Source organism: Balearica regulorum, chromosome 3 (assembly GCF_011004875.1).
Source record: "Balearica regulorum gibbericeps isolate bBalReg1 chromosome 3, bBalReg1.pri, whole genome shotgun sequence".
Taxonomy (NCBI): domain Eukaryota; kingdom Metazoa; phylum Chordata; class Aves; order Gruiformes; family Gruidae; genus Balearica; species Balearica regulorum.
This window is the reverse complement of record NC_046186.1, coordinates 40,276,290-40,300,971: the sequence shown is the minus strand read 5'-3', so window position 1 is coordinate 40,300,971 and position 24,682 is coordinate 40,276,290. Positions and strand designations below refer to the sequence as shown.

General features: G+C 38.6%; 2 protein-coding genes across 7 annotated transcripts in view; one reads left to right on the top strand and one right to left on the bottom strand.

Annotated features, from left to right (window-relative positions):
• The window catches only part of ORC3 (origin recognition complex subunit 3), a 37,666-nt gene extending 22,701 nt beyond the window's left edge, over positions 1–14,965 (bottom strand). For all 3 annotated transcript variants that reach the window (XM_075747636.1, XM_075747637.1, XM_075747638.1), the window contains exons 1-7: positions 14,773–14,965; positions 12,161–12,215; positions 9,424–9,521; positions 5,211–5,355; positions 3,867–3,971; positions 2,959–3,113; positions 1,874–2,010 (exon numbers count right to left, since the gene is read on the bottom strand). In XM_075747636.1, coding sequence (XP_075603751.1) covers positions 1,874–2,010; positions 2,959–3,113; positions 3,867–3,971; positions 5,211–5,355; positions 9,424–9,521; positions 12,161–12,215; positions 14,773–14,796 — 719 coding nt within the window. In that variant the 5' untranslated portion in view covers positions 14,797–14,965. The remainder of the gene's footprint in view (positions 1–1,873; positions 2,011–2,958; positions 3,114–3,866; positions 3,972–5,210; positions 5,356–9,423; positions 9,522–12,160; positions 12,216–14,772) is intronic.
• The window catches only part of RARS2 (arginyl-tRNA synthetase 2, mitochondrial), a 56,595-nt gene continuing 46,848 nt past the window's right edge, over positions 14,936–24,682 (top strand). For 2 of the 4 annotated variants that reach the window (XM_075747649.1, XM_075747646.1), the window contains exons 1-6: positions 14,937–15,103; positions 15,963–16,036; positions 16,641–16,746; positions 20,001–20,084; positions 22,630–22,727; positions 23,839–23,894. In XM_075747649.1, the coding sequence (XP_075603764.1) occupies positions 14,963–15,103; positions 15,963–16,036; positions 16,641–16,746; positions 20,001–20,084; positions 22,630–22,727; positions 23,839–23,894 (559 nt within the window). In that variant the 5' untranslated portion in view covers positions 14,937–14,962. Of the gene's footprint in view, positions 15,104–15,136; positions 15,228–15,962; positions 16,037–16,640; positions 16,747–20,000; positions 20,085–22,629; positions 22,728–23,838; positions 23,895–24,682 lie in introns of those variants that run through there. The other 2 variants (XM_075747648.1, XM_075747647.1) reach the window with 2 other exon arrangements.

The following is a 24,682-nucleotide window of genomic DNA, read 5'->3' as shown; positions in this document are numbered from 1 at the left end:
TTTAAAGCCCTAAAGTAGAAAAGCTAATTAAATTATATTTTAGGATTCAAATTTCAGGAAGTGTCATAAAAAGCATCTTTTCAGTTAAAGTATTGTACTGATCCTATCTTCCCAAAAATTTATATTCAGAGAACTGAATCTTATAAAATTATTTTTTTTAAAAAAAAGAAAGAGAAAAAATAAGATACATTAAAAAGCTACTGGTATCAAAATTTACAAATTTTACACCATTTAGTAAATTTAAAATAAATATGCAACCCCTCTAACATTCTATGTTCCTATTATACTTAAAAAAAATAATCTCCAACTTCTTCAGATTGAATCTTCCTCTTCAGATAATTTTCAAGTATATGCTTTGAGAACTGATAACCAAGACTGAATGCTGCATTCCTTGTGAACAGCATACAAATTATACTAAAAATACTGGGGTTTTTATTATTTCATCATTACTTTCCATTTTTATCATTAGTTTCAAGGAGATACAAATTCTGCTATCTTAAATATCTTTTAGGTTAAAATTGATGATTTATTCCTTTCCTCTGTTTTCACCACAGCAACTTTTTGACCTTTGTGTTTTAATTGTTATCCCACAATTATTTCATTTCTCTAACTCCTCGAAAGTCATTGCTAGAGACTTAAAACATAAAAAGAATAAACTTCACGTATTACTGTCCACTGTTGATAACCTAAGAGTATCAGAGAAATTGAATCTTGTGATTAACAGAAGAACCTCTCACGTTTACCTACTTCACCCTTATTATTAAATATGTTTAAGACTGAAATGGAGAGAATAAACCCAATCTCTACAATTACCCCAAAGACCTTCTTCAAAGTATTATGCAACCATGCCGAGCTTCTATTTTACCCATCTTCTACTTTATTTTAATCAAGACAATCTTTAGTTATACGACCATCTGAATCCTCTAAACCTTTTTTCTGTAGAGACACACAGTTTATTAAAAATGTGTATTTGCAAGCAATAGACTGACAGACCTGAACTGCACTTCATCTACATTCCACATGCTCATAATTAGTTATTTATCCTTGCCACAAAAAGCAAAATAAAACATAACACTTAAAAAACAATTAAAATCTCATTTTCCCCTGCCTTACACACTAATTATTTCCAGATAATTGTGCATTTTGGATTTTACTTCTTGAAATATTCCCCAGAGAACCCATCTGCCAGATCTGAAGTAGAAAAATATTTTTATTGTGGGTCTCTCAGCAAGTGAAATTGCCTAGCCTTGTTTAGGGGTAGTGTCAGGTGTGGACGCTGCAGCTGAATTAACTGTATGACTGCAGCCCCAATTCTGCCGCAACTGTAGTTTCAACCCGGGGACTAAGTGCAAGATGCTCTTTTTGGGGAATAGCATGGGGTTTTTACTAGAATTTTATTAAAGAAGACAGGTAAAGGAAGGACAGAAGCAGAGGAACACCTGAAGTAGTCAGCTACTCATTACAGATCCTGGCCAGCACTGAGAAATTCACTGAGGAAGTTTTATATACTCGTATGAGTAAGCTATTGACCTTTAAGCAGCATTACATCAGTAGTCATACAAAAAATATACTCTCAAAACAATTTTAAAACTCTACAGAAAAAAGATTTAGGCATCTTAAAAAATTACTTTCACAATCACAAATTCTATAACACCTCGTAGCAATAAATCCTCTTATGTAAAGAAGTAAATCAGCCACCCAGTATCTCAAGCCAGCCCTTAGCGACTCTGGTTCAGATGCTCCACCACTACTGCAAAGCAGCAGCATCAATATTTGATTCCAACTCTCCACTGGCCTCATTGTTACACCTCAGAACAGCTGCAAATAGAAAACAGGTAAAGGAGTGGAAGAACTAAACTTCAGGTCACCTTACCTGCTGATGACTATGAAGTCTTGAAGTACTTTTGTCGTGAAACTTTCCATGTCTTTGAATATAACCACAACTGGAGGAGATTGCCAGTGTCTAGAAGAGGAAGTTCTTTTTTTGCTCGGAGTTTCAGAATCTGTTTTCTTTAAAACCGTTTGTTACACATTAATAAACAGAAGACAGGAAAATAAAAAGATTGAATCACATCTACACTATTATAATGCTCCAAAGTGACATGACTGACTTTTTGCTACAGTTGTATTTATTAGTAGCATCTAGAATTGCAATTTTTCTTCCTTCTGTTTGGCACTGCAGGAAGTACAAAGAATAAACAATTTTTAAAAACTCACATTCCAACAAAGACAAGAATAGCTCTGTGGGACAGAACTGGGGAAATTCTGTTGGGATTGAAGGAAAAGATTTGAGTTGTGTACAGGGATGTTGCCCATTTCCTATATCTTTATCCAGTAATAAAAAGAGCATGTACTCATTAAACTTTTGTTTAACACACTGCTCTAATGAAATCATCGTAAAATCAGTTCTAACTTTTATTCACCACAGACACAAAACTTAAAACTTCATTAGCTTTATTAAATACAGAGATATAAAAACATTTTGAAAGTTATCTCCTCACTGCTTGTCAATGCAGTGTGGACTGCAGATGACATAGTGGCACATTAGCACTACTATGGTGCCTTTCCCCTGGATGGCTGTTCTTTCTTAAAGTTTTGTTTTAATAAACAAAACATCTCAACACTCCTGGGAGAAAAGCATCTGGCATGTAGTTGATACTGTGTTTTAAGCTTCTAGTTCTGAATTAAACATATAGTAAAATAGTACTTTTTGCTTGTTTTTCAGAATTCTGACATTCATACCTCAAAGACTAACTCCACATTTGTTATCTATGTTACAGATTTATATTCAAATCACTTCAATCTCAGTTATTTCTTAGTATTAAATGAAAAGCTAACCTTTGACATTTTTTCACTACAGCATAGAAATTTGTGTTATTCAATTTCTTTTTAAAAATCATCTAAAGGTCAAGTATTTTTATAAACTGGTGATACAAAAAAAAAATTTAAAAATCATACCTTTGTCACATTCTCATACCAGTTGATAAGAGAAGTCATTGAACAACGTATTCTATTCTGGGAAACCTGAACAGAGTCCTCATCTTCCAGTGAGTCCACATCTATATAGCAGTTCATCAGCTGCCCCATCAGCTTCTGCATCAGATTTTTTATGTCTTCACAACACATTTTTAGACACATAATAAAGACATTTGGTTATTCGGTAACACCTCTCCAACTCATACCCTAAAAAATTACCCCAAGTTATCACTTATTATTTTTTTCTTTTCTAACTATTGTTCTTCTTTCTCCAGAAAGCTTGAAAGTTTTCACGATATACATGCTGTTAATGCAATAAAAACTATTCTATTAATTTGCCTAGATAGCAACAATTCAGGTTAAGATGTTGGCCCTGCACCTTTCCTGAACTCCAGCCACACGCTATTAGAGCAACCTAAAAATAAATAAGGCAGTCAATCCATAGATCTGGGGATTCTGCCATAAGTAATTTTAATGTTTTTACTTAAAAAATAAAACAGGAGCAAGGAGAGTGGGACAAAATTTTATTCTAACCATTCCCTCACTGCAATAATGTGACTGTAAGCATTTAAAAAGTAGAATGCATACACAGACTGTTCAGTAAAACAAGAGGAAAGCCAACCTACAATATCGACATGCAATACACTAAGCAGCATGCTCTTGATATTTATGCTACAATTAAATAGTATTTCCATCTTCATTGTTTTAAACACAACTGGATACTTCTTAAAATACAGTAGGCATTACTACTATGTTAACATGGAATTAAACAAATCTTTAGAACTTCTTCAAGATCCCTCCATCCCATTATTCTTACATTTGGGGGCAAAAGCTAGAATTTCTAGTTAATTGATACCTTATTCAGATGAAGAAGCTATCGCAGTATTTACCTGGGCAATCACTGGCTTCCAGCAAGGCTATATAAGGAGTAATGTTATTCTGAAGGACTTCTGAGAAACTTCTAAAAGTCAAGTCATGATCTGTAACATTTACACCTAGAAGACAGACGAATTATAAGGGCAATTTTCCTGTGATTTGTGACCACACTGTCTGAATAGTAAACTGAACAGCAGACAAAACCCAGAAAATACCTCAAATATTTAAGGAAGGAATGAAAAGATTAGACATACATGATAATACCAGCTGATTAAAACGAGCAGGGAATCACTGCAAAGAGCCCTCATATAGTTTAGTTTGTGGTTGGGTTTTTTTGTTTAAAGAAAGATTTTTCAAGGATGCAAACCTGCAAGGAGTAGGATTGCTTTTCTAACTTCACTGCTACTCATACCTTCAGAAGTCATCCACAGTCATCTAAGACCTGCAGATGAGAAGATGAAAATCACCTTCTCTAGAAAAGCAGTGCATACACCTGAGACCTGAATCCTCACATGGCTTATGTAGGAGGCAAATTACTATGAGTTAGTATGAACTACAGTCTGAATTTATATGAACTACTCAATGTTTACTGCCTTTCTTAACATCCTTAGTCAACCGAAAAAAAAGAACAAGCCCTGCCAGAAGGCAATTCACAGCTTCTTCCACAGAAACATTCAGAACAGGAACCTCTCACCTTCTACTACCTACAAAAGTAGACTACCTTCCAAGGCTCTGTAAGCGTTCATGCAGTAAATTTGAAGCACAGGCCTGATTTTACATTCCCTAAAATGATGCACTGAAAATGCAGCCAGGTTTAGGATTACAGTTACAACCCTTTGAAAGAAAAGAGTGGGAAAAAAAACACAACAAAAAAGAAAAACTTCAGAACTTCACAAACTTCAGTAATAAGATCTTCAGCTATTTTCTTCATCCTCTGCTCCTTTTCCAATATAATGACACTGCTTTCCTACACATAAAGATGCTCTGTAAGAACATGTATCAGAAATACAAAAGCTGTGTAATTCCACAATTAGTCATAGAAACCACCAAGCATGTTGGTGGCGGAAACAGGGACAGACTCAAACCATTTCCAGCACGTGAGGGAAAAAACCTAAATCACTACCAGCTGCCCAAGACAGACCTTTAGGGAAGGTGTTACCTTACCACACTATTATGCAAACAGACAAAAGGGAAGGAGGTCTTATCCTGCTTGCTTCTCCTACCCCAATCTCTTCTGTTAACGTTTCTGAAGTTGATATCGCTCACAGTATTTGCTGGAAGTCAGCAATGTATTTTTCTTTGATCATTGTGTCAATTTTAAGCAGATGTACATAACAAAATGTATCTTTAAAAATTACCTAAAACAAGAGCTGCAGTAGGGATTTCTCTGGACTTCATCTGACAAGTCCATTCTGTTGTCTTCTCTCGGAACTCAGAATGAGACCGCCTCAAAAAACTTAGTAGGTTATCAAATAACTGCTTATTCAAGTCTTCCTGTATTTGCTGTAAACAAACACAGAGAGATTTTATTTACAAAAAATGTGGACCCACCAGAATATCTTCCTTTTCCTACCCCTTTCCTGCCTAATTTCAAATCCTTAAAACTCCAGGGTAAAATTTTAAGTAACGCTAAATATTCCCATGAAGTATAAATATGCTAATTTATTCACCGTACGGCAAACACAGGCATTTCCCATCTTGGAACTTCTGGTCAAATGCCTCAACAATAACTTGGAAAGCAAGTGAGCTTAATGGTGTTGTCACACCACAGGCTTTAAAGAAGGAGAAAAATACTGACAAAGTGTGACATAAGAATTTTCATTAACATTCTTCCAGACACTATTTACATTGTTTTATTCCTCCTATTATTCCCTCTTGACTTACAAAACACCTGTAAACTTTTTTCTGAGAAATCTGTATGAGAGCAAACATTCAGCTCCTCCAAATCTAATTCAGGATGAGAGAAAAAAAATTAATAATAAAGGAAAGTTTTAAGTATAGAAAAAAACCCCAAAACTAAACCACATGACTGCCACATTTGCTGCACTTTTACCCTTCAGGATTATTTTCATACAAGAATATGTATATGCAGGAATATATGAAAAGGTGAGAGAAAGCAGGGGGAGATAAAACTTTTACAGGTGGACATACAGTGGCAGCATTCTGTATTTCTTTTATTATGCATGTGTCTGAAAATCTTCTCTAAACCAAGATATGCCTTCTGCTAGAACAGACAAAAAACCCCTGGACTCTGAAGTTCAGGATATCAATATATACTCTAGAACACAGATGTCAGAAACAAGATTAAATCCTTACCCCCAATAAAATCATCATCAAGATTTGTTAGTAACAAGAAGTGACACACACAGCAGTGAACTTGATTTTAAATGAAGTGGCAAAGGCTGTCTCTAGCAACATTGATGAGGCAGCTATCAAAGGAGTTAAGGTCACATCTCCTGGAGACTGCACATGATGCCTGCTCAAAAACTTGAGCTCCATTTCCATTATATAAGAGAGTTCTTGCTGTCTTCAACAACTGATAATACTATACACAGAGTAATCTTATTCTTTTCACCCTCTATTTATTAAAAAAAAAAAAATTCTTCTGGCCTTTCTGATGTTGATTGTGCACCTCTGAGCTCCCACCTGATAAATTCTATGGCAACTCAGAAGAAACTGTAACATGGCACTTTAAAAGGAAGAGCTTATGCTATCAGCTTTATAACAGCATCGTAACAGCTCCTGTATTACCGTACATCCCATAATTCTCTGAGCTTCTGCTTCAGAATTCATCAGACCATGACCTTCTTCTGATCGTTATTGTACATGTTTTCACTAAGCTGTCCTAACAAGAACCTCAATCCTTACTTTGCATGGCTACAGTATATATAATTTCTTCCAATGCATACTTGCGAAGATGGAATTCATTCTGCCATAGCACTACAGATTTATTTAGCTTTCTTAAAACGCATCAGTCTTTTCTTGTCAAAACAACTTTGTTACTGGCACTATTTTGGTAGTGTTCCAGAAAGTACACTAGGCTGCTATGCGTCTGAAGTGACCAACTCGTACTTGCATGACACTGCTTACTCTGGAAAAGTCGTATGAATGGGAAGCTCAGTCTCTGGTTTGGTCACAATTATCTGTTGTGTGGTCTGAAAGCCATTATCTGCACATTAGAGCTAAAATTACCATATTACAGCCCTGCACTTAGGCTTTTTGTTTCTAACCTGGATCCTGGTAATGCAACCGGAATTCCTCATCTTACAGGAAGGGAATGTTTCTGAAAGCCCTTGATGAGATGTATTATAATAAAAACATTTGCAAGGCCATTGCTGACAGCAGGGGTCAAAACTGGGAGACCTTGCAATAGTGAAACAAAAAAGGTGCAAAATTCACCTTCCAAAAATGAAGGACAGTTCCTGCAGTACTTTTGCCAGCTTTGCATATTGTGAGAAGCCTGAAAGGATGTCATCTCCAGACAACAGATGGTGCTGCCATAATTGCAGCACAATTTATGATGGATATACAAAGGCCAAAAGTGCTCCGCAACAAAGTACTTGGAGGTCATATCCTCTTCACTCTTCAACACCTCAAGTAGATACCAGAGAACCGGGAAAACACCAGCACATGCACACGGCCTGCCAACAAACTGTCAGGCAGCAGTATCCTGGCAAAAACTTTGGAGAACATCCTGCTAGGCTCCCTTCACACTACCAGAATCCCTAGAATAAAAGTCCAAACTAGCAAGCCATGTACTTCCCAGGTATTCTGCCACAGATCAGGTTTACTACACCGGGGTTGGAAGTATATAAGAAATAAAATCCTGACTGGATAAAGCCCTCATCAACCTGGTCTGACCTCACAGATGATGCCGCTTTGAGCAGGAGTTCAGACTACAGACTTTCTAAGGTCCCTTTCAACCTGAATTATCACACAATTTTATATGTAAGAACAATTATCACCTCCAAGTTTGCCAACAGTGGGATAAAGGATGGCAATTCAAAACTCAGTAGAAAAATCAGAGATATCCCAGAAGCTGGTTAAAGAAAATTTTATTCATAGCAACAAAAGTAACTGCAGGTAATCTGCCTTTGCACAAATCAAACCCTAAGGCACAGCCCATATTAATTTGTCAGTGTAGCATGAACTGTCTTCTATCAGGAGGAGGAAGAACCGAAGAAAGTATTTGGCAAACTCCTAGCAACCTCAAAGAAAACAAGGGTAGAAGATTTAGAACAGGAAAGAATGATGATTTTCCAGATGGCAATCATTCTATGCTTCTGAGCAGTTAAGGGAGGCATTCGCTATGATGGGCTGTGCCTGCTGCTCTGGAAGAAATCCTTGCAGAGCACTAGTTAAAAAAAACCCCAACACTGCTTCAACCTGAAAATCCTGCAGCCACTGTTGGTGATATAGAAGCATTGTCTCAAAAGTCTTGACAACACTGTGCCAAAGAAAGAAGATCTAAGAAGAGGTCTTCCAGAAGTAGCTGCAGAACGTCATCTTCCCTACAGTCTGCAGTGTAGGTGACAAGACAGTTTCTGGTGCAGCTGCCAACATTACTACCAATGCTGGTAGCTAACGCATCAAGCTGAAGCAGTTGGAAGGAAGATACCAAATATACCTCTGCAAACTTCTGTGTGATCTCTGTATCATCACTGTGCTGTAGTGCTCTGCTTTGCTCAGCCTTACTAGTTATGGCTTGAAAAGGGTGCTGACTAGTCAAAGTGAGCTGGATCATGGAATAGTAGGAACAGAATTAAAGGAATTTATGAGCTTAGCCCAAGGGTCCAGATTGTAAGCTACATCCAGCTGGCTTCTACAATACATCCCAAAACAAACTTTGGAAAAAAAATTCTCATAATGTCTAGAGTCCAACAGCAGGCAGAGGAATATGGAATACTTGCCCAGAATCCTTGACACTGAATAGAGGAGGAAATCCCTGCTGTACAGAAGCAATTATTCATACTAAAATACAAGCCAGCTGGCTATAGGGACACAACAGCAGCATGCCATCTAACACAACAATTAGGAGGCCATAGTTCAGTACAAAATTAACTCTGATCCCCACCAGACAACCCCATTGACACTGTCCATACTAATTCAATAGACTATGCTGCAGCTGTGTTATTCAGTATTCGACATCCATGCAGTTGTATTCACGTAAATCCACTGTGAATCCTGGGCTGCCATGAACTGTGTAACACTGAGGTCAAGAGCAGCCTAAAATCCTCAGAAGGCTGGCAAGCACGTAACTGAATTGAAGGTTGAAAACAGCAGTATACCAGGAATTAATAAAAAGGACAATTAGTAAGAAGAGAAGCTTAGAAGCAGCAGCTTGAAGCATCAAAAGCATGTAGTTCTGTGGTTAGAAGTAATGTGTAATTGATGGATTTATTATTACTATTTTATATTCTGCACAGGGATTTCAGTCTCAGTATTTCTAGCCCTTCTATTGCTTTAACTAATTGCCCTTTTAAGCATGTAAAGACAATCTCCAGAAACAAAGCAGCAAGCAGTGTTGTTATAAATGCAAAACACTGCTTTACTATTAGGTGCAAGACTCACCTCTGTTTCAGATTTGATCTGATTCCATAAAGACTGACAAGTAACGAATCGCAACTCACTATCCTCTGACTCATTGTTTCTTTCTCTGAAATCAATAGCTAGAAAGACAGAAAGCAAAGGCAAGTACAAATAAGATTATTAAAACATTTTTTGCTGAGAAAAAACCAAAGCACTCAATTGAAACAAGAACATCTTTAATATACATATATATCCGAGGGAGATGACTTTTAACAAATTAATTAGCTGCTGGTATCTGGTAGAATAAGTGAGGCAACAAGCAGAATCTATTACCCAAGTATGCAGGCAAAAGGCTGGGTTCCATCTCAAGTCCCAGATGAACTAAAGGCTAAATCAGAGCAAACAGCCTTTATTATTAAAATAAAAATATAAAAAAAAATAAAAAAAATCTTTCCCTTGCTTCACAAAGTTTTGTGGGTCTCATTCACTTATTAAATATTAAATCCTCCTTCTCTATTACAGTCAGATATGAACCATAAAGGCTTGCAAGAATAGATACATGAAAATCCTTTCTGTTCCCCAGGGAAGATACAGCTAATACCAATTTCCTGAAAATAATAAGGTATACTGGGAAAGGACTGTCAGGTTACATGAAATACAGATTTATTTATTTTTTAAAAATACATTTAACCAACACAATTACGCCAGCAAAACTTTTAAGCGCAAACTAGGGCTACATTTCTGGCTCACCCCTAAATTGCCTCTCAGTTCTATACATGCTCTTTATGAAAAAGAAAGGAAGAATCAGATCCTTTCTGGTAAAACAGTGTCTTGGCACATTTTCTGAATACATTTGGCTTCCCAGGTGCTGCTCTGTCTCACAGATGTGAGTAAAGAAACCCTCCACCAGCTTCCAACTAAGAAAGAACGACAGAGCTGGAAGTAAAATGGGAGACTGAACAGAAACTAGTATAACTGAGATTTTTTTTTCTCATTGCTTTTCCTCCCACATTCACACAGTCTCCATTCCCTTAAAAAAGAAAAAGTGCACAGGCTTGGAACCATCCTTCTACTCCCAGCACACATGTAGCAGGCCTGGTGTAGCTTTAAGGCTTCACTAACATCTGGAAGAACACAAAAACTGAAGGTTAAGTAAATAGCCTGTTAGCTGTTGCTAGGAGGCGACATTAAACATAACAATTGATTTTTTCTAAACATATGCATATAAAAGATTTAATTTGCTAGCCATTAATGTCTATTTGGTAGCCATTCAATGGAACATCAGCAAGTGGTCTGATCTCTAGAAAAGAACCAGTTGATGAGCCCATTCAATTTCACAAAGCATTAAGAACACCCAAACCAGCTCTGTAAACAATAAACATTCATCCTCCATTTTCATCCTCTCCCCTAAATTAACACCTCATTTGTATCCCTAAGAAAAATCACTTAAAACACATAACCCACTCTAATTACACAGGTCTTTATGCTTTTAGTTAAAGAAAATCCAGCCACCACATTACTGGTAATATACCAAGGCATAATATTCTTTTTATACTACCTAAACTCAACCTATAGGTGCAAATGCGCACAGAAGGCCTTTTGTGGGGTGCAACAGTATTATCAGCTATTGGTGCTGTGAGGTTTCACAACTGAAACTTCACACTTGATGGATGCACATCAAAGTATTGTTTAGAGCACCATTCTAACCAACTGCTGTGAGCACCCAACTAGCTCACATCTGCCTCTCTTTTAGGAGTAGTTCAATTAAACGTATTTTTCTGTCTCAAAGCATTTGCTAACTAGAACAACATGTTTAGGAGGATTTATCCAAGCATTACCAACCTAGCAAAAATGAAAACATAGCATCCAGTAAGGGGTAAAATCTCAATGTTGTTTAAGTGCACAGGTCTTGGTTTATTTATCTTGCAGTAACAGACTGGACTCTATTTCCCTGCCTCTCATTCCCTGAGCTACAAATGTTCCAACTCTTATGGCAAAAATAATTTGGGATTAATTTTAAAGCAGGTGTTACAGTAAGTCCCTCTGGTAATGAATGAGCCTGTGGTGATTTCCACAAAAACTTGGCCTTATTACTTTCCTCCCCACCTTTTTTTATACAAATTGTCACACCTTTTGACAGCTCTGGTGCTGCCCAAAAAAGTTTAACCTGAGAATAAGAACAGTAAGTTCCTTAACTGAGTCTCAAACAGTAACTATTTAAGCAGTATTATTTGTGGCTCCAGTAAGAGTCAGTACTGTTCAGTCTTCCTCACACAAGAGACCTGTATACACAGCATATAGGCTGGAGAAAAGAAAATATATATAACAAACACTAGTGGACAGAAGCCGCGGAATCTTCACAAATGGCTTTTCTTTCTTCTTTTCCACAAGAAACTTAGGCAAACTACCGAGAATACGATGAGACTTATGAATGGGATATCATTTCTGACTCCCATAGCTTAAAAGGGGCTCATTCAGACTCTTTAGATAAATAGTTTGTCAGTCAATAAACAATTTACAGTAGCATGGAAATGAGTAGTTCTGAAAAAAAATAAATTGAAAAGACAAAGATAGCTATACAATCTTGATTGCTGGAGATGAAAAAAACATTTATACTAGCCCACAATTTGCTGGGGATCCTCTGAAGAAATGAGTTTTCAGCAATATTGACATCAAGGAACAACAGAAATCCTCATGCAGCTATGACAGAATTCAATCACGTGCGGTGAACCTTCCAGGATTAACCCAAGCATAGCAACATATATCAAAATGCACTAGCCTGTTTTCTGAGACACTCTTCTCTTCTTGGGACTTGGTTTAAAAACAAAGCAGCCCTAGAAAACAGAAAAAAAACCAAAAAACTTCAATATGAGCATCAATCTGAGTGGCTCCTGAGGCCACTATATTCTCCTTTAATTTCAGTGCTCCATTAAACCAACAATTTGAACTGAATTGTCAGCATATAAGCATATCAATTTGTAAGTTGTCCCCTTATATTCCTGTTGCAAACTGGAAAACCAGTGGAAACAGTATCCCAGCATATTTAGAAAGAACTTTTTCATCTTTCCATTATATTCTTCAATTCAACCATCAACTAGCAGATTCTTTAAACATCTCATAACCTCCAACAGGTTTAGAATTACGAGGAAACAATTCCCTTGGGACACATCAGGAGAGTTTTCTCAGTACGGTTTCAGTTAAAAACAAAACAAAAGCAAGAGGCTGCATAGAAAAGGTGATCCAGAATAAGGCAATGAGTGTTATTAAGTTATTTACAAAAGCCAATGACATGCCTTAGCTACAGAGGACAAGTGCATCTCAACTTGAAAAAGTAAAGATGGTTAGAGGCCGAACAACAAATGGTTTGGAAAAGGTTCAGATAGACAAAAACTCTGGCTCCAAGGAGGAAGAAATCAAAGACAAATATTAAGTGGTGAATTCTGGAAGATTTTTTTCTTTTTCCTCTAGAAAATCTGAAATTTCTTCTCCTATCATCTCAAATAAAAACTCATCTCTTTTGAAGAGTTATAATAATTTCCTTTATATCATAAATCATATGCATTCCCCAACTCTCACCATGAGGTTCCTGTGCTACAGCAAAGGGGAAGGAAACACGCAAGCGTTCAAAATACATAAACAGACTGATCCAATCCTATATTTCTCAATGGAGATGCTTACACAAGCAGAGATGACTGAACTCAACCTCAGATAGTTCAGTCACTAGTGTAAGAATGATCTAGTGAAAATAAAACTCCAGAGGTATGTTCAATTTTGATCACAGGCACTACTCTGTTGGGTGACTTCAGACATGTCATTTCCTTTCTTATACAAATACGAAATTGCAGTGAAACACTGGTAACAGTATTAGCCTCCTCTGAAAAACAGCCTTATGAATAAGAGATGTCTTCAGGTACTTTCCATTTTACTACTTATATTAGCAATCATCTAAAACCAGCTGAACAGAAGTTGTGGTTATTCCACAGCTCCTAAACACTCTGGAACAATTCCATTAAAAACCCCTATGCTACAGCCTTACTTATGCTGCAGCACACACGACGTGTCAGAACACTAATTCACAAGAGCACAAATGGAATTGGCCAAAATAACTATAAATCACATATATAAAAGAAAAAACACTGTATGCTTAAGTCAAATGAAACACAAATATTTAATGCTTTACAAGCTTTGGATTTGCCTACACCACTGAATGTACCAGAGACCAGAATATAAAAATGGCAAAGAAGTATTACATATAAGACAGAGAAGGCAAGGGGGGGGGGGGGGGAAGACACCCTTTTCACTACCTAACTACTTAATGGCAACAGCCATTTTTGAAAGGGAAAGCCACTTGTTTTGGATTAAGTTTTAACTTTGTTTGGAAGTACTTCCATTTACTCCTAAAAGTAATAGACTGCACAGTGACTTCCACACCGAGGGACCCAGCTGCACATCACAATTCAGTGAAAAACAATACAAGGGAGAGGAGTCTTCCGATGATAAAACATCCCTTCCTGCTGTGAACCACTGCTATTCTACTGTTCACTACACGATCAAGCAAGACAGGAAATACGTTAAACGTTCCAATACAACATTTTAAGTCTCGCTCCATATTAAGACAATGAATGCACTGTCCCTACTGCCAACCTTGACTAGAGGCCAGGTAAAAGCTTTCAGCTCAGAAATATCAAGGTGACAACAGATATTTAACATTACTTGTGCCCAAGAGCACTTTTATTTTTATTTCTCCATTAAATTAGTTTCAGAGGAAGATGCAATGAATGTTTCAAAGTGGTAGCAAGCGATGCCAACAGACTTTATTTAGCCAAAAGTGACAAAACCTACAGCCACACCACTACTGCTCAGTTCTAGGTGACGTTTACTTCAATTTCGAGCACTTTTCGTGTGCTAACAGGACCGAGGAGGCAGGAGGGCTGGCTGACTGCTGCGAGAAGAAAAGGTGCCTTGGATAAAGCGGGACCGAGCGGGCGTCAGGGCACGGATGAAGACCCACCAAGCCTTGACACCGCAAGGGACGGGAACAGAGAGTGGAATAGGGCCGCTGGGAGCCCGGGCACAGGGGATGAGGGAAACGGCAGCGGATGAAGGCGGGAAGAGGAGCCGAGGCCGACGCCACGGGCAGACAGGGCACCGCTGCCGCTCGGTTCCTTCAGCACCCGCACTACCGCGCTGCTCTCCTCGCGGCGCGCGGCAGGGACCGCTCCGAAGGAGCCGCTGAGGTCGGACGAAGCCCCGCACCCCCCCGCCACCCGCCGCGGTACGAGGCTCCGAGCCGCCCCGCCGCCTCGGCAGGACGGGAGCGAAACCCAGCAGCCGTATGTCCGTCCCCTCCGCGGAGCGGCGGGTTGAAGGGCAGCCGCCCCCCCCCCTCACCTTGGAGACAGAGCACGTGCTCATGTCGCCACTCCTACACCCCAGGCCCGAACGGTACCGGACAAGCCGCCCCGCCGCCGCCGCCGTCGCCGTCGCCGTAGGGGGAGGAGCCGCGCAGGCCGGTGCCGATGCCGACTGGCGACGCACGCGCACTCCGGAAACAGCGCCCGACTCGCTGTTCGTCTGTGAAATGCCCCGGCCTGACGCGTTCCGTTCGCCGTTCTCCCCCCTCCCCTGCACAGTGGGACAGTCCTCTGTCTCTGCGCACCTTCTCCACGCAAAGGGGGACCAATGGGCTCTTCCTCCCCCTCCCACCCCCGTCCTGAGAATGGTACGACCCAGCCCGCCCCTGGGCGGGCGGAAAGGCGAGGTGGGGGGGAAGGGGCGGCTGCGACCTTCCGCCTGGCGGCGCAGCCATGGCAGCCTGTTCCTTTCGGAGAAGCATCGCTTCCCAGGTACGCCGCTTTCTCTCGCAGCCTCCGCGGAGGAGAGGTGCGCTATAACCGAGACTTTCCCTTCGCTCCCTCACGCAGATCCCCCCCTCTCCGGGCGTCTTACAATGGGTCCGACCCGTCGCTAAGGGGTTCGGCGCGGCCTTCAGTGCCCCGCCCCTTGCTGGCGGCGGCGCGTGAGGGGTGTCCCTCCGCTCCCCTCCCTGTCCCGGCCCTTGGCGGGAGGTCTGACGGGACCGCGGTCCCCTTACCGTCCCTCACACCGCCAGCCCCGCACCAGGCTCCCCTCCCCGCAGGGTTAAGCCCGTCACCAATTAAATCAGGAAACTCTTCATCTCGGCAAGAAGCCAGCCATTCGTAGCTTATTAGTGAGGCCCTGGCATGCTATGGGCCTCCTTGTCCCTCACTTAGGTGCGGGTAGAGCTGAGCGAGGTGTCGCGACTAGATAAGTCGATAAAGGCATGTGAGGGTTTGATGGGATCTTTCGTGGGTCCTATGCGTGGTGTTTTGTCTGGCTTTTTCCTAGGCTCTTTGTATGCAATACAAACGTTTCTTGGGCTTGTAGCATGTATTTTTCATGTTGCTTATAACAGTTAATAAGTATTTGCGCTTTTTTACCTGGCTTGAAATTTGCTTTTAGACATAAATGATGCATCCCCCACAAGTATTTAAACTGGAAGTAGTATTTTTCCTGGATGTTTTTTGCTTAAGCCACTTTGTTCTTTATTTCAAATTTAGCTTTCAAAGGTTTTGGATCTGCCACCAGAAAAATTAGTAAAGTCCATATCTGCAGTTCCTGTCTCCAAAAAACGGTAGTGTTTACGCTTTATCTTGCAATATTTTGCCATGCTTTTTTTATTTTCTCTTGCAGTAGCTTAACAGGACTTTAGGGAAAAAGAAATAGAGAAAAAACAAACCTAAGCTAATATACCAATCCATTTATAAGAAGATACCTCAGTCTAATTAAATTGCTATATTTTTTTCAAGCAAGCTCAAACCAAATATAATTACTTAAAAAGCTGTACAAATTACAGGCAGTGGTTGAATGGCAAATGTTTCAGCATTAATGATCTGAATGTGAAACTGCTGAGAACCAATGTAAAGTTATCATGGGATTTTTTTTCAGTGTCCTGCTCAGAGTTGTAATGATGTTAACAAGTAAATTACATTTATTCGTGAGCATAATTTTTGTTTATTTTGAAGTGGTGTTCTTACCATATCTGCTTTCTTATTGTATTAGAGCAAAGGTAATATTTGGCCTTCTAGTACAGCTTTCTAAACATAGTGTGACTTTCTAAACATCTGTGACTGGGTTACGTGTGGCAATTAGACTTGTCATATGCAGAGTCAGCTTGGCTCTGCCAAACCTACCCGTCATTTCAACAGGGTTTTTTTTGCATGTTCTTTTTTTTTCAGGCGTGTTGCTGATTTCCAGCTTTCCATTGCTTCTGTAACAGAAGACAGTTCTAGTGATTGCTTAGCACAAGACCTTGATCTTCAAGCTCAGAAGCTAGCTGAAAGGGTATGCTAATGCATTAATCATATATTTATGCAATAACAAACTTATCATAAGGTGAATAGTATTCTTTTTCCAAGTATCTGTTTGGGTCAGAGTAGTTTAATGACTGCACGTAATATACTTGTACACAGAATCTTCACAGGGAATTGGAGAAGCAGTTTTAGTTAGGGTTCTTGTGAAATTATTGTTTAAAAATAGTTTGAGAGTAAATAATATTTGTGACGTTGGGAGAGTATCTAAAAGGTATGCCATGGTCTGTACTGTTGCCCAAAACTTGAGGAAGAAATGGAGTATGCAGTAGCTTGGAAATCCAAAGACTGCAAAATCCAGCACTAGAATGGCAATGGATAAATTTAGCCTGTGGGACAAACAGGCCAGACTTCTAAGTGCTTGAAATTGAGATTTCTTAGAACAGCAGTTTTTTCAGGTGTGTTAGTCTGGGAAATGGCAGTAGCTGAGGTGTTAAGACTAATTACAGCATGAAAAAGAAGCAGCATGCAAAACAAGGTCTATAGAAGTGACACAAACCTTGATGGAAGGGAAGGAAATAAAAATTGGAAGAAGTTGGCATGCATGAAGTTGAACAAAAGTGGGATCAGAAAGGTTATGCTAAGGTTTGAGGGATTGTTTGAGCTGAAAAAAATCCTTTACAGTCTAAAAATGTGTTGCTGTTGCCAATGCAGAGGAGTATAAACTAGGAAGTTGTGGCAAAGTTAGTTGCAAAGAGGAGCTAGATTGAATAATGAAAGTGCAAACAAGATTCTTCATCTGCATCAGAAGGAGCAAGCTTGAGAAGGAATCAGTTGGGTTGCTATATGATCAGGAGTTAAAAAGGACAAATAAAACCAGTTAAAACAGGTTAAAAACTCCTGGTTATCGAGAGGCTAAACTATTTCTCCATGTCATTCTTCACTGCTGAGATGTTGAAGAGATCCATATCTTGGACCCATTCTTGTAACAGATGAATATTCTGACTGAGGTGAAAGAAAAATTGAGGGTGCACAGATGTGCAACCAAAGGTTCTGAAACAACTTAAATATGATCTAGAGCCATAAAATAATTCAGGTTGGAAAGGACCTCAGGAAGTTATCTATTCCCATCTTCTACACAGTGCAGGTTGTTGAGGGGTTTTGAATGAAGTTGCTGAGGACTTTTGAAATCCTGTCATGTTTTGAAAGCTTCCAAGGATTTGACAGCCTCCCTGGGCAATCTGTTCCAATGACTGTAATGTCACGGTAACAATTTTTTTCCTTGTGTCTAGTCTGTCACTTTTAAAAACAGCTGCTGATCCCAGTGTTTAGAAAGCTGCAAATTGTCTCTCTCCTTTATTGTCTGTGGCTCATTAAATAAACCTGGGACACTTAGCCCTACATCTTTACATGGAAGAGCAGTTATAACAGTAAAGGAGGACAGACCATCAATATAAGCCCCAAAACTGAATAGACCGCGCTGGTTAGACAAAGGAAAAAACTTCCATTAATCTCTTAGAATGGTTTTTGTTGGGTAGTGGATAAAGGAGATGCATTTAGTATCATTTATTTAGACTGGTCACGTCATCCACAACGAAGGTAAGCGGTGTAGAAATTAGCAAAATATGACTACATATCAAAAAGTAGCGGAGAGAAAAATGTAGGCAGTTATCAGTTTTTGTCATGATAAACAGTTGATGAAGTGCCTTAAGGTTCAACAGTATGTTCTTAGTCACTTCTGAGGAAGTAGGTCGTAATATTTGAAATACGGATATTTGGGTTAGTCATAAGAGATGGAATTTTTTTCTTGTTGATTAAAATAGCCTAAATAATAGGGCAGTGTGATACTAAGTGAAACATAATGTGCTCTGATGTGCTGAGAATTGTCTGTCAGACAGGTCAGAACTGTCTTGTTTCCATCGGCTTTTGATTTCATCTGGCTGGTTGGTTCTTGTTTTATCTTTGGACTGTTAGTTCTTTGTGGAGGGGACGTTGTGTTGTGGGGTTTTTATGCCTCTCTACAGCATAGTGGCATTCTGTTCCAAGCCTTAGGCACAGGGAGATCTGGTTACTAAAGAACCACAGGGTGCTTGGAGGAGAGGTCGTTAAAGCTGTGAAGAGGCCAGATGAGCACTCATATTAAAGAGAGAGGAAAATGCACTGACATGACAAATGACAGATTATGTAGAAAATGTTTAGCTGAGCAAATGGTATGAAGAAAGTCCAGTGGGAATGTCTGTTTTCTTTCTGCCCCGTAACATAAGTAAAAAGGACTTTTCATAATATGGAAAGGTGGGAAATTCAGGGTCGATACAAAAAACATATTTTCATGTAGCTTGTTAATAAACATTGGAATTTGTTGTTATTAGAACTTGTAACGGTTAAAGAACTTTAAGACTAACTGTGATTTCATCTCCTGGTTAAGTTGGTGTCTAAGCTGGAGACCTAGCGTGGGGGTAGAATTTCTTCTTTATGCTGATGAGCTTCAGTAGGAACGTATAGCTTGCCTTTGTCAAAGATATTAGCCAAGTGATAAAGTGATTGTGTTGTCTTTTATATGCTTTTCATCCTTTTTTTTTTTTTTAAGAGAATTTCTTGGCTATGAAAGACAGCTTGTTTAATAAGAAACTGTCAAACCTGACAGGTTGAGATCCAGAACTCTCAGCCTGTGAAGAGGCCAAAATTTGTGTAAAGAGCAGGTTGACATTAGGGGTTGGGTGCCCATATATTCCTTATGGGTTCAGAATTTTCAAAATATGCCTTATAGAAATTGAAATTTTTAATAAATTTGCCTTTAGCATTTTTATTTTGTATGACTGAGTACTGCAGAACATCATCATTAAACTCAGAAACTTGAGGAAAGAGCAGTCCAAAATTTCGGTCTCAGGTTTTCTTTAAGACATTGATCTTGATTTTTTTTTTTTTTTTAAGTGCTGTCAGGTACTGTATAAGTAGTCAAATGTATCTCAGATTTGTCTGTACAAAGAGATCAAATACTGCTCCCAGTTGAAATAAAACATAGACTGTGCATGTGCAGAGACTGAAGTAAAACATATGTATGACAGTTCAGGCTGAGTTACATTCAGAGCTATTAAGCATGGATTGGACATAATAAAATCTTCCCTTGTCCAACAGGATTGATTAAATGATCCATTTGTGATTGCTTCAAGCTAATAAATAACATTTAGCATTTATAGTGGATTAAATTCAGATTTATAATGGATTGAATCACAGTTTTCCAATTTAGCTGTTTTTGTGTAGAGTTTCTGTTTTGTTTTGTTCTTTTAGCTAAAATGTGATGCTGTAGTGAGTGAAATCAGCACTGGTCCTGGAACACTGAACTTTACAATAAACAGGGAATTATTAGCAAAGGTAAGTACTATATTTCAGGTGCATTAAGGTAAAAATAAATTCCTCAGTATAAAACTATAGAATACTTACTGTTCTCTTTGGTATTTCCTATGTAAAACTGTCTTTTGTAAGTTCTTGAGGATCCCTGTTGCTGATTTGTTATGTAGGCCTAGATTTTGGAATGAGGCTCACAAAAGTTTATCCTTATGAGGAAACAATGTATCTATCTACCATTCTCTGATCATCATAATTCCTCTTTTTCCGCTGTCGGCTTTAAAAGGCAGGCTTGGCATCTGCTTTGAGTTTCTACAGTATACAACTCAAAATTCTTGATCTTGCATGTAAAGACTCTTGTTTAAAATAGAGAAGGATGATAAAAAGATACCTGAAACAAAAGTATTTGACAGCAAATCTATCATTACATACTTTGCTAGGAAAAAAAAAAAAAAAGGGAGGGAGGGAAAAGATGTATTCCTCAAAATCCAATGCCTGACTGAAACTGAAAGCTTCATTTGTTAAACCAGTAACTTAATGAAAGGAAGATACCACTCAGTCTATAAGAAGAGAATTAACATTTTTTCTACAGGCACTTTTTTTTTTTTAATTTATTCAATGTCTTTGCAGAAGAATTTTAAGGTGATTTGGGGGGGGGGGGGGAAGAAAAGTTTCCACTGAATGGAGTGAAATTTCCACTTTCATTCACATTGTTAAAGGTCTCTATTGTCTTCAGGAACTTTGTCCAATACATACAGCTTCACATATTGGGTTTTGTAGTGTATTGACATCTGTGTGACTATGTATGTATGTAGGGTATGTACAGGGACTTACCTTGCTGTACAAATTCATTACTGATAACATAGTCAACATACGATTCCTCTTCCCACAAACTGTGTTCAAAGTGTTGAGGAAATATTTTAAGGCATTTTACACAGTCTCCATACTTTCAAAGTAGACATGCTTTTGTAGGGACCGTTCACAGTGTCCTCACAGACTCATGGGTGGGGGAAGGGAAGAAGGGGCGTTTGGACACATGAGGATCAAATAGTTGAATTTCTTTGGCACTAAAGGAGTAGAAAGCAGGCTGGCTTTTGGTGCCTAGAAAAACCTAGCAGTTTTAGTAGAACGTGAATGTATTATTTTTTCACTTACACTTAAGTGACTTGGCAGTTCTGAGGCAACTTAAATTCTTGCAAGACTCCTGTTTTTCTGCTTCCCCATTGTATATACATGCTCTGTTCCAATGGGAAAGGAAAAAAAAATATTAGGCAGATGCTATTGCTAAAAAGGATTAATGAAGAAATACAGTGAACAGTGATGTAACTGGAAAAAGGTAGAAGCATTAATCTACCTCATGTTCGAGGATGAACAATGAAAGCAGTTTAAATTTATACTACCAAAATTAGAAATAGCTAAGCCTCTTTTGTCTGTATCACTTAAACCACTAATTGATATTTAAATATGCTGTTAGAGTTATGAATCACCAAACGTTCCATGAACTGTTGTTGCAGTCTACCTGCAGTGAACTGATGGAGAGGATTCTGTAGTAGTTGTTTTGTCTCTTAAATTGGCTTTAGTGATAATCATGAAGTACTTCTGTGTGAGATTTCCTGCAGTGAAATAAATGTGTTACGTGCTATTCAGCTGAGCTGCATATGCATGGTAATACTGATGCAGTCAGATCTCATGGGATTTCTTGTAGACCCTCAGTCACAAGGAGCGTGTGGGAGGTCTGATGTGTCCCAAAGGGTTGGACCTACGTGATTTGGTTGTGCTGTGCATAGTGGGTGTCCCCTGTATTCACACCTTGACAAAACCCTTGGATATAGGACAGGACTCCTAGGAATTTCAGAGAAATGGCCAAACACCTCAAAGTATGCCTAGATAAGATGTATTTGTGGGAAGAGGACACTTTTGAGGAAGCCCAGAAGTATGGTACGTAGCTTTTTTTTATTAATTATAAAAAGGAAAGAAGCCTGTTGAGAACATTTGGCAGCACGACGAGGTAAATTCTCTAGTCAAGTTTACTGCTCATAAGCTCTCCTACTTTTTTATCCAAATCTATGGTTTAGTTCTACAAGGTACTCTTTATTTTAAAATGTGTTACCTGAATTGAGAGGTGAGGGTCCTGGTTAGAACCCTATTTACATGAGAACTCTCTCATTTTACATGAGGTCACTGTTTTACCTGCATTCTTGGACTTACTTTCCTTTCCTGCCCACCAGTTACCCCTGGGTTACTCTCTTGCCCTTTCATGTTACATAACTAAAAAATGATAAAAACTAGGCTTTCCACTTCCTTTTAAGTTTTCACCAAAATCAGCCTTGATTTTCACCAAAATCTCTGCCTATAATTTTTCTAACTTTTTAATCGATCAGATGCAGCTTTCAAAAGTTAATGCCGTTTTCATCTGCATATGAGATCTTGTTTGCTTGGCAGACCAGCCACCTAATTGCTAATGTGAGGTTGTGAGATTGGACTCTTGTGTGACTGGAAAACAGTCCTCCTGATCACACCTTCTGTTGTTGAAACTTTTTTTTTTTAAAAAAAAATCTTCCTTGTGGTTCAGACTGTGTTGCAGCAGGTGTTGAAAGATGGCTCAGAGTATGGAGTAAGAAGTGAACTTTTCTCTACAGTACCTAGACAAAAGGCAGTGATTGAGTTCAGGTAAGCACGTGTGAGGAGTCCTTTGAGAAAATTGCCTTATCTGCTGATTGGTATTTTGCTGATTGATATTCATTGCTGTAATGTATGATGTCTGTGAAGTTAAACCATATTTACAATATTATATTCAGCTATATTTGATACTGTGATATATTTGCCAAGTAGAATATAGGTTATATTTAGGGAATTGAGGCTTTTTCCCTGACTCTGTTTTTGGTATTTCAAGAGTTCATGCCTCACACTGCCCCTCCAATAAGAATATCCTCATTTAGTGCATAATAACATTCAGTTTTTAAGTCAGCTTCTTTTATTTTGTTATCAAGAGACATTATCTGAATTTTCAGCCACTAACCCATTTCTTTTTTCATCTTAATACCTTCCTCCCTGACTTGCTAAAGCAGCCAGGCATTTCTCTTTCTAAATCTTCTCAATTGCTGGTCCCAAAATTTCTGTCCAGTGCAATTTTGTTTACAGTCACCTGCTCATGGAATGAAAAGTGGCTGACTCAGATCTCTTCATGTATAAATATTTTTGTTCACTTATACTCTCTCTGTAGGCTTCCGTAGTCAAGGAAAGTAAGCACTTGGCTTTATCTCGGAGGGTGAATTTTCATAGCTGAACTTCCATTTTATTATCAGGACAAACAGTTGTGGGTACAGGGGTTTTTTAGGGGGCCACTGTTGGAAGAAGAAGATTTGATTGTAGTTACTGATCCTTGTACACAAGGTCCCCTGCTCTGATACAAGATTTATCTCTAATAAAGGTATGAGGAGAATGATCCATATGTCCACAACATGTAAAAAGTGAGAAGGTAGTGCAAGTCTTTTGTCACTAGTATAGTTGGGTTTTGGGAGGTTCTTTGGTGGGGGGGGGGGTTTGTGGTGTGGGTTTTTGGGGTTTTTTTTCCCTGTAACACTAGGTGTTAACCGATATTGGAGGAAGTGCTGGTTGGGTAGGAAAATTTGCTGTCTAGAACAGAAGCTAATCAGTGAATTTTAAGGGAAAATTGAAGATTGTGGGTTTATTTCTGTTCTTCTGCTATATGCATGAGTTGAATTCTTTTGACTTCGTGATCTGGCAGTCTTATACATTGAACAAACATTATTTGTTACAGCTCCCCTAATATTGCTAAAAAGTTTCACATAGGACACTTGCGTTCCACGATAGTAGGTGAGTATGCATTTAATTGCCTCCTAAAAGAATGGAGTGGCTGAGTTGGGCTCGGCTTGCTAATTAAAAACCTTTTGCTCATTATGCAGTAAAGAAAAGAGCAAGTTGCATTGCTGGCAGATTTATCACACATAATATAGTTTTATGACTGTGAACATTAAATGAAGTAGTTTACAATTGTTCAGCAAAGACACCCAGGGCAGTTTTCATTGAGGTGTTATGAGAGTCCTTTGAATTTTAAATTTCCAATTTGCGCTGGACTGCAGAACAGTCAGATAGTTATGTCCTGGTGGCCGTCTTGCAAAAAGCTTGCTTTTATATGTTAATTACTTTATGCCAGTATTACTAACACAGTTGCTGTCATTTCTAATGGAATAATTAATAAGTTTATTGTGCAGTGCTGTAATGGCATATGGAAAACATTATTTCTCCTTCCTTTCCCTCTCTCACAATAAAAACTAGTAGGCTATTAGAAGATCCTACAGCTAATAATGCATTAGTTCTTAATTATATTTAATGTATCATATATCATTATTAGTTACATAAAGTTAATAATTCTGCCTCTTCATGGACTGATAGTTGAGTGAAATTACGTATTTTTCGCTCTTTACCTTCCATTTCTGGACCATTTGCTATAAAAAAAAAAAACCACTTTTGAAAATAGTTCTATAGATCAGTGTTTGTCCAGTAGTAAGAGAATGAATTGACTACAGACAATGGAATTGAAAGTAACTGCAAGCTATAATATGGTGTTATAATAAAAGAAGTGAAAGCTTTCTGCATCCTTT